At 41.8% G+C, this 18,399-nt stretch overlaps 1 protein-coding gene across 1 annotated transcript in view; it reads right to left on the bottom strand.

The window, feature by feature from the left end:
* Ism1 (isthmin 1) overlaps positions 1-18,399 on the bottom strand; it is a 70,734-nt gene that overhangs the window by 19,248 nt on the left and 33,087 nt on the right. Inside the window, exon 2 of the mRNA XM_005320470.4 lies at positions 8,773-9,012. Coding sequence (XP_005320527.1) covers positions 8,773-9,012 — 240 coding nt within the window. The remainder of the gene's footprint in view (positions 1-8,772; positions 9,013-18,399) is intronic.

An 18,399-nucleotide genomic window follows, 5' to 3' on the forward strand; every position in this document is an offset into this window, starting at 1 on the left:
GGAAGAAAGTCTGAGAGAGTTGAGGGAAATGATTGTTTTATCCCTTGTGAGATTGTCTGGTGAGAGACAATGGGAAACACCCAGGGATGGCCAACATGATTCCACAATTAGATGGAACATGGCCTTAGGTTAGGTGAAACAAGGCCTTACTCAGGCTCCTGATTTGCTGGCGACTAAGTTGTCATCAGTAAGTCTTTAATGCAAGGGGTAAACAGGTACTCTATGAGTTCCTGAAGTGATAGAAGAATAATCATAATAAAACACAACACTCACTGAGCCTTAACTCTGTATCAGGCGCTGTTCCAAGTATTCTGCCTATATGAGTTTATTAAATCTTCATAGCAACCTTCTCTCCCTCTATGTGGCACACTGTCCATCAACTGGTGGAGTCTGTTTCCCCTCCCATCCAACTTGAGCAGGCTTTATGACTCATTTTCCAGTTGAATGGATAGGAGTGATACTGGTAGGTTTAAGGAGTCTTATAACTTCAGCTTTCCTTCTCCTGGAATGTCCCTACTGGTATGTAATGAAGTCCAGCCCAAATCACTACCTGTGTAGAAGCCACATAAAGAGAGAGATTATGTGGATGAGAACTGAGCCACCTCAGCCAAATTCTAGCTCCAAGTGTGATTGGGGCCATCTTGGATCTGTCCCAGTTGTATCACCCCTAGTGATACCACATGGAACCCAGGCGAGCTTTTCCAGCTGAGCCTCGCTCAAATTCCTGACCCACATGAGCATGAGCAATCCAGTGGTCATTGTTTCAAGCTGTTAATTTTTGGAGTGGTTGCTAGACAGCAATGGATAGCTTGTGTGTGTGTGTGTGTGTGTGTGTGTGTGTGTGTGTGTGTGTGTGTGTTGCTGGGGTCGAACCCAGGGTCTCATGCATATTAGGCAAGCACTCTACCACTGAGCAACATCCCAAGCTTCTTATAGACAGAGAAGACTGGCACACGTAGACATTAACAAAATGTGTAAGTTCCTAGAGTGAGGAAATGGCAGACACGGGAGTCAGGCTCCAGAGCCCATGCTCTTACCAACTCTGCACACTGCTTCTCAAAAACTAAAGGATACAAGTACACTCTCATGAGACCGATGGAACTGGTGGTGGGCTGGAAGCTACAGGGTGTGCAGAGATATAAGCACCAGATCCTCAAGATCAGGCTTCCCCAATTACAATTTTTACTCTTCCTGTAGTTTAACACCAGCCCCAGGGTCAAAGCAGATAGTCTCAGAGCTAAGGTTAGAACTTGTTCTTTGAATTGACAGAGCCTAGTTTTGAGGTCTGTCACGGGGCTGGAAGAATGCAGTTTCTTGGCTCCAAGAGACAATCAACATAGAGAAACTTGTTTAAAAATATAATAAAAGACTCATTGGGTTCCTTTGGCCATCACATAGCTCTTGCAACACCCACTGGATGAGTTATGTGCAAATGAATCAGAAACATGCACTTCAAGTAATCAGCGCAAGATGTACTGGGCAGATACATTCCCAATTTCACCCTGACCCAATGTCTGAAGGGTTTCTTGAGATGCTCTGCCAAATTGCACTGGGGTGTGCCCATCCCTAAGACAAACAGCCCCTTCCTTTTGTGAAACGCGGAGGTTTGAATCCTGTTCACGTTGACATATGAAGGAAGCTACCCAGCTAGTGGTGGTCCTGGTCTGTGATTCTTAAGGTCCAGACACAAGGTTAAGAGTATACTTGGGTGGCAGACAATCAAATGCAACTTTCACTCCTGTTGCAGGATGTCTATAAGATACCGTGAGCTTTATTCCATGCCACCACCATTACTATAGTCTTGTAGGCACCCCTTGCATATTTATAAATAATTACACAGCTTTTCAAGTAATTAGAGAAAAGAAAAATAAAGAAATAGGAAAACATCACATCTGTTATATCATTGCTATTTGCTAGGATGGATGGCCAAGGGAGAGTTAAGGTCACTGGGATCCACATGGAACCCAGTGAAGAAGAAATGCATAGCTGGGTGATGCAGAACTGACCAGGGCAGGGATGAGCAATGCTGAGTCTTTGAACACAACCTTTCTCCTTTGCAGCTCTGAGTGCACTGCTTGCAGACAGAACGAGTGAATAGTAACCATCATCTGCAAGGCTATTAAGGGTCGTGGAGGGGAGAGGCTGCCAAGAGCCAGGCAAACCTGCAATTATGGTAATGAAATCAGTCTCTGGGTAGGAGATAAGGGGGAATGTGCCCAACAGTTTTGGTATTCCATTTGTACTCAAACTGGAGTCAAAAGGATTGCTTAAACAAAACGTGCCCTGCAATTTCTCCAAGCTGGGAATAAAAACAATTTCATGTTTCAAGCTATTACCGTCAATACGATTTTTTTTCCCCCAAATTGCTGCTCAGATCCAAACAAAATAGATTTCTTGCCTGGCCAGGCAATGAGTAGCAAAATACAAATTTACTCCAAAAACTATATCAATGACTAAATCTCAACAGCTTAGAGGTTTCTTTTTTCCCTTTAATTTCTAGCCACTGCCCAAAATGAATTACAAAACAAAACAAAAAACAAATCTTAGGATACACCCTTCTCTACAGTTAACAATGTGGAAACCTCATACTGATATCAAAAGAAGAAATCTAAGTTGAACCTGAAATTTCATAGGCATCCAATTAAGAAGACAATGAGCATGCTAAATCACTTCTCAAATGGTAGGAACTAGTTTTACTTCCTTGACGCTCTTACTCTGTTTGCATGTTTTTTAGTATCAAGGAATCCTTTTGTAAAGATGTCTTAAAAAATGATCAGTGTGAAAGAGCTGGAGACATGGAGTGGGCAGATTTTCCAGCTGACTCTAGGTATCTCTATTCTTTCTGATCCTTAATACATATATTGAACTTAGTATGTTTGTTTCTTCTGGACTTTTCTACTCCGCCAATCAAAATGGCAAAAGAAAGAAAACTCTTTCAAAAGCTCCAGGTCTAACTTTTGGCAAAACCTCCCTAGCTCCAAGAAAGAGAATCCAAAATAAATGCCAGTTTGGAGAATTCTATCCAAAATCAGAAAAATGAGGATAAGGTCCTAGGCACTTTGATCAGCTTTTCTTCTTTTGATAGTTAAAACTATCCTCTGATTGTATCTTGTGGCACCTATGGCCATGCTTACATATCTGTTCAAGGAGAAAAAAGAATCTTTCTTTACATGACTGTTTTTAAGTCCCTCTCAATAGAAGAAAAAAAAAAGTAAGTATATTGGTTGAAATGAATACTAACCTCAGTTTGATCCAGAGTTGAGAAATGGTTGTGAATAGCAACTATGGTAATGAATTGGTGCAGTACGCCTAATATAAGGAGTTTATTTTGACTCTTTACTCTTGCTCTGAAAAACATTTTCCATAGAGAAACTAAGACAATTCTCAGTCTAACTGATGCCACTGAGTCTACAGAAGCCATGAGAGCCATCCAAGACCTGGAAGAGTCTTCTTGCTTGTTGGCTGAGAGGACTGGGTAGGTGCATCAGTATTTTCCACAAAGAAAAACAATTTCCATGTGAATACAGAGCATCCAGGGGCATGTCTGCAGCAAAGGATTATGCTAGCCTTCATTCCTTGATCATGACATGAACCAGGAAGGTTTTAATCCTCTTGTCTCAAACCCACAGATGCTCTAAAGACCACTGCAGCACCCTCAGACAATTGTGATCAGTGCTTTGAGATCTGTAGTAGCATGCTTACCCAGACATTATTGCCTGTTTTATGCAATTTAGACCCAATTTCCAGGCACAGAAACTGCTTGGAGAATTCAGATTTCTCAGGGAAACAGCAAGGAAGGTGTAGAGATCGTCTTAAACTAGGTCTTCTGACTCTTGATTAGATTTATAGTTTTTGTTTTTCTCATCTCCATTATCCTCACCAATCAGCATCTCTCAGTTCTGAGAAGTTTACCAGGTACAAAGCCTTGAGCTAAGTGCATTATATGGATGATCTGATGTAATCCTCAGAGATGACCATACTTAAGTGTAGCTTTACACTACAGAGGTATTCATAGATATTCATATTTCAATTTTATAGACAAGGGAATAGAAGCACAGAGAGGTTAAGGAACCTACAGAAAGTTACAGAGCCCCAGTCTGGCTTACTAAATGGTGGTGCCAGATCCCCAAAGCAGGTTAGTCAGACTCCATAATTCATGCCATCAATGGCAACTCCCCATGAGAATCTGAACAAGACAGGCTTTTCCCATGGTTGTGTGGGTCAGTATCTTGGACTCAGACATTTCTTGAGTTTTATTCAGCCAGATCCACCATCCCAAAAGTATTTGGAGAGAAAGGAGGAGAGAGAATCAGAAGTAGGAGCATGAATGACATTTGTAGCCCTGGCCAACTCCTCTGATTGTATCTTATGGCACTAAGAGGCCTAAGACCATGTAAATAAAACTGTGCAACAACCAAAAAAAGAAAAAAAACCCTCTCAATGGAAGAAAAGAAATAAGGATATGCTAAAATGAATACTAACCTGGGTTTGACCCAGAAAAGAGAAATAATTGGTGGTAAATCGCTACTGTAGTAATGAATTGTGTAGCAAGCATAATAATGAGTTTATTTTTGAGATTTTTGTCTTTGCTATCTGACCATCAGCTGAAAACCAAATATTCAGCCAAAGATACTAAAGTTCAAGTCTAACTTGTCCTGGGGGATTTACTTTATTTCCTGAAATGTTTTTGTTTTGTTTTGTTTTTTTAACAAAACCCAACTTCTTGTATTGTTTTAAATTTAACATGGAGATGAAATTCATTTCAGGAGTTTGATGTCATTTTTCCCCTATTTTAGTTTCCCCCACTCACTTCCACAGCCCGAAGCTAGGCTTATAATGGAGAATCTGATTTACTTAAGATAGAAGCACCCTGACTTATAGGGGTTAAAAATCCTCCCCAGAAGCAGATGTTGGGGGCTTTTATAAAGATTCCCCATGCTAAAAATCAAGAGGCCTGAGCAACTTGGCTCTTTGCAAGGGCTCAGCAATGTCACTTGGGAAAGGTGAATGCTGTTTTCCTGGGAGGGATGGAAGACCTGGTCCTGGAGTGTGGGAAACAATTCCAGAGCTTGGAGTGGTGGTGGGGTTCAGAGAGAGGGGTATTGAATTCCTGTTCAGCTCCTTGGCTCCAGCTAGGGATAACTAGGTGGGGCAGGGGCAGGGGCAGGTTGCCAACGGAGGGAGCAGATGAGGCCAGAGGCCCTGGCAGAGGAAGCCCACCCACTGGTGTGCCCCTCACCTGTCTTCACTCCACTACCCAGGGAGAGAAAATGCTTTGATGACAGCAGGGCTGTCTGCTTGGCTGAATTGGCCCTGTGTCAAACCAGTGGACTGCAACCAAAGAGCAGTCCTCGAAGAAAGGGGTAAGGGCTGCCAACAGAGAAACCATCACCCTCTTTTAGAAAGCACCTCATGTTTTAAAGGACCACCAGGGAACTGGTTTACTCAAGTGCAATGGTGCATGGGACTGCAGTCGCTTGTGCGTGCACACACACAAACTCTTACACGCAGGCGTAGGACTGCAGCTCCAAGGGGTAGCAGCTGCTTCATTCTTTCTTTGTCCCAACACTAGCTAGCACAGTTCAGTTTTACTTAGGGCCAACAAGTCATCAGATCCATAAAATACTGGTCACCCGTAATACCTGTATTGCCTGAAGAATGTGCGCAGGTGCAGGGGTTGTCTAAAGCGGAAATGGAAAACCCAGCTGGCAGTATGCAAAAAAAGTGGTATCAGCCAAGACTTCTTGGATAGTATGTACATTGGGACTGCAATAATTTCAAATCCATCCTGTTGATAACTCTGGTATTTGGAGCTGTGGTGAAACCTTTACTCTTGGGAATTATGGTAGTCTTTGATATTCAAAAGGTACCTCCAAAAAATATGGAGACCTCCTAAGAGCAGCCTTGTTCCTCTTTCTCTACTCTATCCTCCAAAGCACCTCTCTTGGAAATGCCTAGAGGTAAACTTCTTCTTCCTATGCTGGGATTGGATAAGACAAAGTGAAAACAAAACATCAATTATGACTTTTTACCTTATAAGTCTACATAAGTAGATGGCTTGGAGTCTCAGAGGATATGAAGGCGAATGATTTCCACTTGTAACCATATTTTTGTGACAGCACAGGGAGATGCTGCATTTTATTTTATTTATTTGTTTGTTATTTTTGCAGTGCTGGTGCTCATGGAGGTTAGGCAAGCACTCTACCACGAATTACTACCCCAACCCAGAAGCTGCATCTTATAAAAAATTCAAGAGGCTTTGCCAGACAGAACCCCATGCTGTGAGTATCCATGGCCCAGTGTGGCCTTCTCATAATTCATCCTACATTTATTTTCTGTCCCCATGCCTCACTCTTTTCACACCCAGCAACTCCAGGCAGCTCCCTCTTCCTTCAGGAAGCTGGACAGAACTATTCCAAAGTATTCCTTACTTCTCATCTGCTAAATGACACAGCTTTGTACAATGAATGATGAATTACAATCTCGGTTGCTCTACTAGCCCATGTACAAATCTATCAGTAGCAACCATGAGGTTGCCCACTTTCTATTTTTTTTTCCCACTGTTCTTCCTTAACACTTAGGAAATATTTTTAAAATGGCCAAGTGGGGTCTGGGGAGGGGATAGGCATTTCCACATTGATGCATTTATCTGGGAGAAAGAAAAAGGATAAGAATTGTTCTGCCTCCAAACTGAGTTCAAAACTAGAGCACAGGTACCCAATAACTTTGGGATAAAGGAAGAGTTGAAAAGCCTGCAGCCTTCCATTCTCCATGTGTCCAGGCATTTCCTGTAACACGACATTAATAATTTTTAAAACCTATTACTCTCATAGCTCAGTTTTTAGCATCCAGCCCCATAGTAACATTTCTACCTCTAGCAAAATGTTAACCATAAGAAGCTTAAGATTGTTTTGGGTGTGGTCTAAGCATTCTTGGGGTGAGGGCTGTCTGATCCTGGAAGCATAAAATCTATAAACTACGAAAAGTTACCTCCTATGGGGGAAGCCATGATAGGGAGCAACAGTATGAAGATGCCTATGCTTTATTTATTTATTTTATTTGGGTGAATCTATACCTCCCTCAAGTGGATCCATTATTCTTTACCAGAAAGCCATGTGGCAATTTCCCAGAGAAGGATCACTGTAGCAAAAGCTTCATTTTTCCAGTTATTTAATTACAAGACTCATCAAAAATATTAATCAGGGCAGACAGTCTTTCATCTGCATAGATTGTCAAACGGTGACCTCTAAATCATTTTTCACTTGTCTAGCATCCAGAGCCCTGCCCTGCTTCTTCTCATCTGTTGGCATCTGTCCCCCTTGGAACACTGTGCTTTTTCCTGCTCTGTTCTCATGATCCTTCTGGCACTGTCTTATGTGGTAGCTGGGATGTTGACACCTATGTCATTTCGTGAAAAGAACAGGACTTGAATTTCTTAATTTCCCATAACCTGATACTATGTTTTATACCCGGCAGGGGCTGGTTGATGTATTCTAATGAAGTTGTGCTCTCAGTGACATTCATCAGCCATCACGACACCGGTGTTTATGAGCAGAACAACTCTGTTCAAGGAAACTGGTTTAAAACTGTATCATACAAAGAATGTTGAAGGGGGAGGAGAGAAAGGGAGAGAGAGCGATAACTTCATTAAAGATCAATTGCTCTGATAGTCATATAAGCCAATTGGCATTTGGTGCAGAGGAAAAGCTGTTCCTACATAAATGAAAAGAATCAGTAAAAAAGCTTAAAATAATGAAAGCAGGCATATTAGGACAGAAAAAAGTAGGGGCTAGACTGCCTACGGGGTGGCTTCCCTCAGCCATCAGGGGGACCTCATTGGGGAATAAATAGAGGGAGGTACAAATAACATTAAAAACAGAGGAGTTTGTCTCTGAAACATGGATTAGTGGGGTAAATATTCTTGAGGGCCTGGATTTCGGCCTGACAACTACTATTTAGTACCTATGTAACTGTGGTAAACCAAATAGTCATTTCCTGGGTCTGTTGCATTACTTATGGTGTTGGAAAAATGACATTTGCTTTTGTTTCTTTCTTGAGGGTGTCTGTGGGGTCAGATCAGATCACCATTTGCCTTGCAAAGGATACTAGACTATTTCAGTGTAGATGAGTATTCTTATTTTCAATCCCAGGAACCCTTTCTTCCTCTCACCACCACTTCTCCCTATTTCATCCAATCACAGTGGTACATATTTATATTTCTCTTAGGAACTTCCATTCTCATCTTCCTTCCTCTCATTTTTTAAAGGTTCTTTTTTTTAAAATCAGTTATTTACACTTTAGAGCACCTGGAAGTTGTCCTCTCTTGAAGGAGATCCCCATGCTAGGCACCAAAAGGAAGTGCTGTCCTGAATGCTACCAAACTGTTTGCCCACTCTATTCACAAGCTACACTAGTTCTTTCCTACAGCTACCACTTTGCATCAATTTTAGGGTGTACTACTCTGTTTCGTCTTTTTGATACTTCATGCTTCAGAAATCAGAATGTGTCTTATAGTCCTTGTTATGTCAAACTTTGACAATTTTTTTTTTTTGGCAGGTGTTGGTTCATAAAATAATGGTGTATCTCACAATGAAGGGTTTTGCAGAGAAGAAAATCAACAGTGTTCTTAGGGAGATAGCATTATCATAGGCAGGAGTGGCTAAGGGGTTAAGGAGAAAAGTGAGGTCAGGCAGCAGTTTCCATTAGAGTCAGATCAGGAAACAAAAGATGGACTGTTTGATTTTCTTCCACCTTCCAGCTGCCAAGAATTACCTGGATATTTGGATTCTGCCCATTGATATCAGCTTTGGAAAGATCCGGAAAGTTTGGTAGATCAAGGAGAAAGGATCTGGGGCCGTCTCTTTGCAGTGAAGGGTGCCCAGTCTCTTGTGGGAACCGCTGTCTGGGAAAGGGCTGATGTGCAGCCTGGTGCTCCAGAGGGTCCCCTGGTGCTTCTTTGGAGAGAGCAAAGTTGGTTTCTGATGTGGAGTCACTTTCCAGGTTGAGGTTATTCTGAAACAAAAAAACAAGCAAACAAACAACTAATTAGGAGGCACCTGATTAAAAATACCACTCTTAACAGTCCCTTAAATTCAGGAGCAAGGACAATTCCAGTGGCTGGAATTAAGCCAGAACAGTATTTCTAACTCATTTTACTATCTCATTGAGTTTAAAAAGCCAAAGCATCAGGAAATTTCTCCCAGTCTGCTACTTGGGGATTTTCTGAGGGTTAATGGATTATTGACTATTTACTAAGCACCAAAATACATTAAAAAAAAAAAGCATTATTTTGAAGAAAAAATAAGTGCTCCTTTAAAACTGGAACCAAATTATAGTTTCTTTTTCACACCTTCGATTGATTAACTGCCCTGGCTTGAGCTAAAGTACTAGCATCCAGTTTGGTTTCTTTGTTGTGAGCCATGAAGCAAAAGATTTGACCAAACTGGATGAAAGACTTAAACCAAATTATTATACCCATTTATCCATTTGTCCATCCATCCATTCATCTATCCATCTGTGTTCATCCCTTCAACCATCCATCCATCCATATCCATCCATGTATCCACCTACCTACCTATCTATCCCTCTATCCAATCAACAAACGCCAACTACTTGCAAAGCAGAGGAGATACAGCAATGAACAAGATAGACTTGGGGCCTATTCATTTAAACTACACATATAATTGAGGGCAAGAAACCATAAACACACAGATACATAAATAAGATCAGATCAGAGACTTCCACAAATAAAAGAAAGACAAGATGACAAAAAAAAAAAATTGACTAGATGGCCAGGGGAAAAACCCTCTCTGAGAAGGTGACAATTAAGACCAAGATCTGAGCATGAGATGGAAGCACCCTGCCATGATCTGGGGGGAAGAAACTTTAGTAAAGGAAACAGCAGAGAAGATAATCCTTCTCCGGCAGAAGTCACTTGGCTAATTTGAAGAACAGAAGCTAATGGGGCTGGGTACAGGGAAGTGGCTGAAGAACCATCTAAAGAGAGAGAAGTGTCGGGAGCCAAAGTAAAGGGGACCAAAAGGCATTCTGAAATGGGATGGCTTCATTCTGGAAAGGGCAAGTCCACTTCTTTTCCCAGCTAGTGAAAAATAATGTCACTATTTACTTGCCACCGGGGGGACCAGTTTTTCCTAGTGATTGGAGCACATAGAAAGTTGTTGGACTCCTTTCCCAAACCAGCCCTTCTCCTCTTCCTCGCTCTCCCTGGACCTCTCTTTGGAGGCTTCCTCTGAGCCTTCAGGGATGGCAGCATTTTCATGTTTACTGGGAGAAGGAGATATGAAGATCGAATTTCATCAGGGTTTGGGTCAGTGGTTAATGTTCTTGTTATTCTTGGGCATGTTTTGGGGTCTGGGAGTTGTATTTCAGCACACTGTTTCCACACGCACTCCCTGCCCCCCACCGCAGAGCCTATAACCCAGCCAAAGGGGTTACATCTGGTATCAAAACACTCACGACTCGGAGTACCAAGGTCAAGAACAACCCCAGAAAGAAACCTACAGAGACTACCTTTGTGAATGTCTGAAGAGGCCAAGTGGGGGACTCAGACAGCAGGTCTGCCTCCTCTGTAAGACAAGGAGTAACGGAGGGGGAAGCTGGGAGCTCTTCGTGTTTTCGCTTGCCCTTTCTTTTCACTCAGATGTGGCCAGGGGCCGTGTCTTTGTTCACCTTTCCAGCCACCTCTGTCGTGGTTTTTCTCTCTTGGCGCATCCCTGTAGAGGGAGTTGCCCTGGCATCCTGAGGCATTGCTCAATGCAACAGAGACCAGATCTATTATTCTTTGATGGAGTCCAACACACAGAGAACAAGTGGGGGCTGGAGGCGGTGGGAAGAAGTGGATGGGGAGAGAGAGAGAGAGAAAGAGAAGAAAGCACGCAGAACATTTCCCCAGCATGAGAGCTCTTGATCACACTCCAAAGGGAACATAACAGAAGGCAATTCGCTTCTGAATTGTCTTCCTCTGATCCCTGGACACCCAACCTAAAACTTCCCTAGTGATGTTAGGGAGGACAGCTGGTTTCTCCTGGAGAATTTGTGCTCAGAACTCAGGAATATAAGTCACAGAAAGGGCCCAGTGTGTTGTTCAGTTCCTTTCAGGATCCGTGCAAATCAAGCCCTAACTTCTTTGCACCAAGACACACTCTTCATAGGGTTAAAAATGGTGTGCTTCTTTCCTTTTCCCTTTCATGAAGTATTCTTTCTACATTTTAGAAGAAGAGGTAGGAAATGTATTTTTGCTGCTGTTTAACATTTGCTGATGTCTGAAAAAAGACAGGAAGATGCAAAATTGAGTCAAGGCTGGGCAACATGAGGAGACCCTGTCTCAAAAATAAAATAAAAAGGGCTGGGGATGAAGCTCAGTGGTAGAGTTCCTGGATGGCATGTGAAAGCCCCTGGGTTCAATCCCCAGTACAAAACCAATACACACCCAAAACAAAAACAACAAACCAAACACACACACACACACACACACACACACACACACACACACACACGAGTTTGATTGATTACTTGATCTGGTTTTTATAATTTTTCCTGATAGGAAATCTACCGGCATGGGGATCCAGCTTAGCCTTAGACCAAACAGACTCCTTAAACTCTCTGTGACTCAATGACCCTTCATGTAAAACAGAGCAGATAATGACCTTCCTGTACCCTTTCTCCCAGCAGGAGTTCAAGCTAACTGGGCTGGGTTGGGTTGTGTCTACACAATAAAAGAGAAGTGTAGAGCTAGGGCCACTGGCTGGGCAAGTCAGGCCACAAGTGCCTCTGCCGGGAATAGTTTGAGGACTGGGACTCAAGTGTGTTTTGGCTTGAGTTTTGCACACAATTGTGGCATTGATCCATATGTCCCAACAACCCTGACACCAGACACCAGCTCAGAGTTCGAAAACTATTTGGAAGATGGTAAATCATAAAGCAATGCTCATCATGATCTTTGAATATCTGAATTATTCTTCTTAAAAGAGTTCCACTGGAGACCTTGGTTCCCCGAAAAACCATGCCTCAAAACCCTCCAGAAGCTAGGAACTCCACGATGGGGAAGGGTATATAAGAATGGGCCCTACAAATTGAAACTCCATGTTATTCAATTGATAATAAGATTTGGGAGTAGCTATTATTTGGGTAATCTAGATGTTAAATCTGGGGTCAGAGATAAGAGACGAGATCTGCTAACAATGCAGGAAAAAGTTCTTTTTCAACTTTTCTCAAAATGACATGCTGTACATCTTCCGTGCAGAGTTTCCCTCAGAGGTCCGGATTGAGGACATCACTCCGTCATTCTGGCTGTCACCAAGCTCACTCACTGAGGACCCTACTTAAAATTATTCTAGCAGCATAAACATTCTCAGAAAGTGTGGGTCTCAAAGCAACAATTTAAACAGTGTGTGTTTTATTTAGACAAGCAAACACTCTGCTCTGAAGATGATAGATCAGGGATGTCTGGGAATTTTTGAAAAGAGACAACACCGTTCTTTCTGAGATACCACAGGATTTGTTTTGCCTGTGACATTAAGGAGGTTTGCACAGTTTGGGAAAATATGTCTTTCCCCACAATATTGTCCTTGAGTTCATCTTTAGTCTGTGCATTCACATTGGCGGTGCTACAGCACAGCACCAGTAGCAATATTCCCCCTTAGGATGCCAATTTTAGAACTGCAACTCCCAATGAAAAGAGAAACAGAGTGACTTGGTTTACATGGTTTATGTACAAGTACCGTTCAGCTACTGAGGAAAGAGATCTAGGTCAGTCAGATTATCCAGCTACTGCGTGATGCTTCCTAACTCTGTGCACAGCCCCTACTCCTTCATTATTTTACAACTTATCATCACCCAAAATAGCAATACTCATAAAAACTCTGTGCTCTGGCAACCTAGTATTTTGCCTCTGGTAGCAGTATTGTGGCAGACATTGCAATTGCCTACCCTTTTAAAAAAAAAACAAATTCACTGTTTCAGAAGGGAATATAGCTAGGTAAAGCTGTATTTCCCAGCATTCATTGCAGCTGGGGGTGACCAGTGACATAGTTCTGCTCATGGAGGGGTAAGTAGAACAGGTTGGCTCAAACTGCTGAAAAGGAGGGAGATTCAGTTTTGCCTTCTGCCTTTCTTTCTTCTACCTTTTCTGGTCAGAAGTGAGGACACAGAACTTGAAGTGAAATGGGGCAGCTGGCAGACATGCAGATGAAAGCCATATTTAAATATGGCTGCTTATAAAGATGAATGGAGCCAGGTTGCTGATAGCATGATGGAGCTGTAATAGCTGAGTGTCTTTTACCATCATCATTAACACTATCGCTAACATTTACAGTGCTGTAGCATCATTCCTAATGCTCCTGATTGTGATTCTAATTTTAGAGCTGATAATCAATAAATGGTGAAATTCTCTATTCTAGTCTATTGGTTTATGCATTGATTTTTAGTGTCAGGCTGTTTTGTTTACCATGGTTGAATATGCAACCATTAAAAAAATTCACTCCTAGTTCTGGGGATAAAGCTCAGTTGGTAGAGTGCTTGCTTCACATGCACAAGGCCCTGGGTTCAGTTCTCAGCACCACACACACACACACACACACACACACACACACACACACACACACACACATTAACTCCTGTCATTTGTGGCAATACGGATGGAATTGGAAGACATCAAATTAAGTGAAATAAACTAAATATAGAAAAACAAACACATACACTCACTCATTTGTGGAAGTTAAAAAAATTATTTCAATGAAGAAGAGATTAGAATGTGGTCACTAGAGACTGAAAAAGGGTAGGAAAAAAGGGACACAGAGAGTATTGAAATGTAGTTAGATGGGGGGGGGAGTAATTGTGGTATTCCATTGCATAGTAGGGTAACTATAGTCTTCAACAATTTATGGTATATCTCATAACAACTAGAAGAGTCCAAAGATTTCTAAAACATAGAAATGACAAACATTTGAAGAGATGGAAATACTGATTATCTTGGTTTGATCATTACACATTTATACATGTATTACCTACCACACCTCATAAAGATGCAACATATTATGTGTCAATAAAAACAATAATTAAAAATATGAAACCCTTGTTTAGCTTAATTGACTATTTATTGAATTTTCTGACTTGCAATTGAACTTAATCCCCTACTGACAGAAGTACCAGAAGGCATTTGATGAAACATGATGATGAACGTCACAGTGGCAGCCAGGCTACAGATGCTGTGTTCTGGGGCTAACTTTCCTAATATCCTATTCTAAATCTATGCATATATTTACAGAATCTTTTCACCATTTCAATATTAACATATTACTTCCCTCAAATCTACTGCTCACTGTGTAATGTAATATTTCCTTTGAACTGTCCTAAAGCACTATCAGTAAGTTTCAAGGGGTTGTCCTCACTAAAAGAGAGATTCTTGAACAAATGGTTAAGTTCAGTGCTTAGGCAGGAAAGGTACAGATGAATTTGGGATACCTCTTTGTGACAGAGAGCAAAGAAGTTTTCAATGAGTGAAAAGGGCCTCTCAAAAGAACCAACTCGAATGGCCCTCATTGCTCAAAGATTAGATGATTTGGGCACTTAAAAAAACACAAAAAATTGAATGATGTACATTGACATTGACTCTGTGAAAATCCATGAGCTTATGGTGATGCTTAGAAAAGAGAAAAAAAATAGAAAAGCTATTGACACTATTTGAGGTAGGTATTATAAACTTCCCTACTTTGAAAACCTGGTATTAAAAAGAAAGAAAATTTTTCTCTTGAGGAAGTAATGAATGAGCTAAGTAAGTCTGAGCTGAAACAAAAAGGCAAGTAAAAGTTAAGCAGGTGGATCAGGAGAAGAGAACCAGGGAGGTGGGTCAGGATGATTGCAATCCTACAAAGGACTCCTAAGACCTGACAACTTGGTTTGTAAAACCAAAGGAACTTTAGAACTGCAATGGGGTGGGTATGATGGTCAGAGCTACTCTGTGTTCTTGTTATAAAATAATTGAGTAAATGATATAGATATAAATATAAAGTCTAACATCCAGAGGTCTCTGCCCACCAGCCTTTGGTCTGTGAGCTTCCTGTCATACAGTGTTGTGAATTGTCCACTATACCACCACTTCCCTGGTGGCATTCTACAGAACATTTGGAAGCTTGCTGAAGCTGTATGGTGCAAGGATCTTCTCTTTCCTTCTTTGTTCTCATCACCTAGCCCTGAATATCCCTAGAAGAGCTCTGCTGAGATGAACTGAGACATGCAATTTCTAAGATGATAAATCCAGATGCTTTTATAATCTGTGCTTCATGCTGAATACACCTCTGGTCTAAGATGTACAACCACTGCCTCCAACCACTGCGAGGGTACAGCTGCTCATTTTGGCTGCCCTTGTAACCAAGGTGGATTACCACAACCACTTCAAGAGTTAGAGTGGTCAGAATGGCCAGTCTCGCAGCTGGTCATTTGGCCCAGGCAAGTGAATACAAGGGAGAGAAGGAATGGGGTTCTTTGAATAACTGAGCTACGGGACAAATGAGGATGATTGTCTGGAGGGGGAAGATCAAGGTGTGGAAATGGGCGATGGATCCACTTGTGGGAAAAATGTGCTAAGCATTGTTGTTCTGGCTTACAAATAGCCACCTGTCTATTCTGTAAAGACCAGCTAAAGGCTGGCATGTGAAAAACAGAGCTGGTTTGACTTCTTCCAAAGCTTCCAGAAGATGCACAAACTAGTAACAAATTGTGGCTGTCTATCACAATCTTAGTGCTTTTTCTTTTTAAGACGGTGGTAACTATTCCCAGATTAACACAACCAGGCAGACTTCTTGGAGGCAGACTGGATGGCAAATTCCTGGAGGGCAAAGAACAGGCCATATCTGCAGTCTCCAAATCCCACACTCCCCCATTCCACAAGCTTAGGGGGCACCCAATAAGTACTAGTTGATGATAATGATGGCTATGGGCCTTGTTAGATTTTGTTTTAATTAGGCTCAGGCTACAGGCTTCATTACCCCTAATGTGGCTTTTATGTGGGATTCTAAAAGAAAAAAAAATCCAGGAATCTTCTATTGAAGATATTAAAGAAGATATTATTAGCAATGCATTTGGTCTCATAGACTTTGAACAACAAACAGCAGAGATTATAATTAACGTCACTACAGTCTCTCCCCTTAAAACATACTAACAATATAGCTAATTAGCAATATGTCCTCATTTGGAGCTGGCCATCTGCATATTATTATCGACAATGCTTGTTTCCTTTTTCCAGATTAAAGGAAGCCATACTGCACCCGGCATATGGCTGTGCTCCTTCCACATTAAAACACTTGGTTTTCTTCTACCCACCATAAACATACTGAGGGTTTTATCTGTGCTGGGCATCGATTTTGTCTGGAAGACTCCACACGTCTAAAAATAAATTCAAGAATGCCACTGGTAGGATTTCAAAGGGGAGAGCAAAAGTTTCCTCATTTGGAGAGATAAAAGAATAAAGGGCACGCTGATTATCTTTACACATGATTGAGGACCAAGCACTCCTAGGAAGAGAAAAGCAGGAGAATGAATAAGATGGGCTTCAGATCTTAACATGTTTTCTCAAGGGTCATGCTTCTTCTTAGCTCTCAGGAGGATGAGATGGAGATCTACACCCTAGTAATGGCAGCAGGGAATGGCAGAGGTTTTCCTGTGAAGTACTGGAAAGAGGTCACCAGGATCCATTGGGGAGAAAATGTGCATTGTGAATGTGTGGATGGCACAGTTGGCCACCTTCTGCTCTTGTGTAATACATCTGTGTGTGGTAGTAATCCCTCTCCCTCAGGCAGCTAGAACAGAGTAGATATCCATAGTTCTATTTTACAACAAGCACAAAAATGCAATGTCCTTTAGGATCAGGGCAGAGAGGAAATGGACAGGCATATGTTTCAATCTTCATTTGGGGATACCAAAGACAAACCTCGGGGATAGACAGAGGATCATCATGTTTCAAGAATGCTGGAGTATTGCAGTTCTGGGTGGGAACCAAGGAGCCTTCTGTTGAAGGTCTGACTAATAGCTGGGGAATCTCTCATTATGGTGGCAGAATGTATCATGATGATGTTTACTTTAGGGCATGGGAGTGACCTTACTTATGATCTCAGGCGATGCCTTAGAAGCTCATTGCACTTGGGCAAGGGAGCTGGCTCTGTGGGGGAGGGGGCCATCCATCCCTGTGCATCTTTCCTAATGAAGCCTCTTGGGACCGGCTGACAAATGGAAGTCAACACTTCACTGCTTCATCTCAAATCCTTCTGTAAATTGCTTTGATCTTGAAACTGTGTGGAGTACTGGTGATTTTTCAAGTTGTGCTTTCTCCATTGCTAGCAAAGAAAACAGAGGTAACTTTCCAAGACACATTTCTTTTATGTCCTGTTTAGCTAAGGAATGAACTAAAATGAAGCTTGGCTTATTCTTTCAAGTCTAAGATAACATGTAAGAAGTTGAGTACAAGGGTGTTGTGCCAGTTTGGCCAAAAAAAAAAAAAAAAAATCTTGAATCCATCATTTGAAACATCCCTGCAAATGTAAGGAGATGAAGAAACTGTACTTTTCAAAATACTTTTCAGGAAGGTAGCCTGGTCCAGAAGGAATATTTTTGATAAACCCCTTGGGGGTGTGAGGCCAGCTCACCTCAGGATGAAGTTAAGGGCAAAGTTTTGTCTCTGGGTTTTTGAATTTGAGGCCAGAGCTCATCTGCCAAGTGCTATAACAGATAGGCCAAGGGTGGCCACCAGGGGGCTTCAGTCCCTGCTCTTTGGCTACATTAGCGCTCAGCATTCCCTGGAAGACAAACTCTGAGCAAATATTTAATGAGTATGGATTACTGGTGATTTTTCAAGCTGTGCTTTCTCCATTGATGGCAAAGAAAACAAAGTAGTGATTATCTGGGACCCATTTTCCAGGACCCAGTTTGAAGAAGCACTAAATCATCAGTATGCTTATAAGGCTCAACTGTCTAAGTCCTCCCTTGAGCAGGAGAGGGTGTCCAGCAAGACAAGGAAAGCTGGAAGATGAATACTCCTTGCAGTGATTCTGTATCTCCCCATGTTGACTGAAAGGGACCCAAAGTCCAGGTCAAGGATGGTGTTGTTTTATTGGAAGAAAGACCCTAGAAGACAAGTCAAAAAACATGGGATGGCAGAGTTCAGAGGCTGAGGCCTGGGGTAGGGTGAATTGGGAAGCTTTTGTTAGTTTTTATTCAAATTAAGGAGATGCATTCTCTTAACACCTAACGGCAAAGCTCTCTGTTCCAAGTACCTCTAAAATAGGTTTGAAAAGGAAAATGATCTTAACCTTGGAATCCTAGAAATGGGCTCCTGGTACCACAAAAGGGAAAGGACAATCAGGAGTCATGAGGCCTGGGTTTGGGTCC

The sequence above is a fragment of the Ictidomys tridecemlineatus genome, chromosome 5 (genome assembly GCF_052094955.1).
Source record: "Ictidomys tridecemlineatus isolate mIctTri1 chromosome 5, mIctTri1.hap1, whole genome shotgun sequence".
NCBI lineage: Eukaryota > Metazoa > Chordata > Mammalia > Rodentia > Sciuridae > Ictidomys > Ictidomys tridecemlineatus.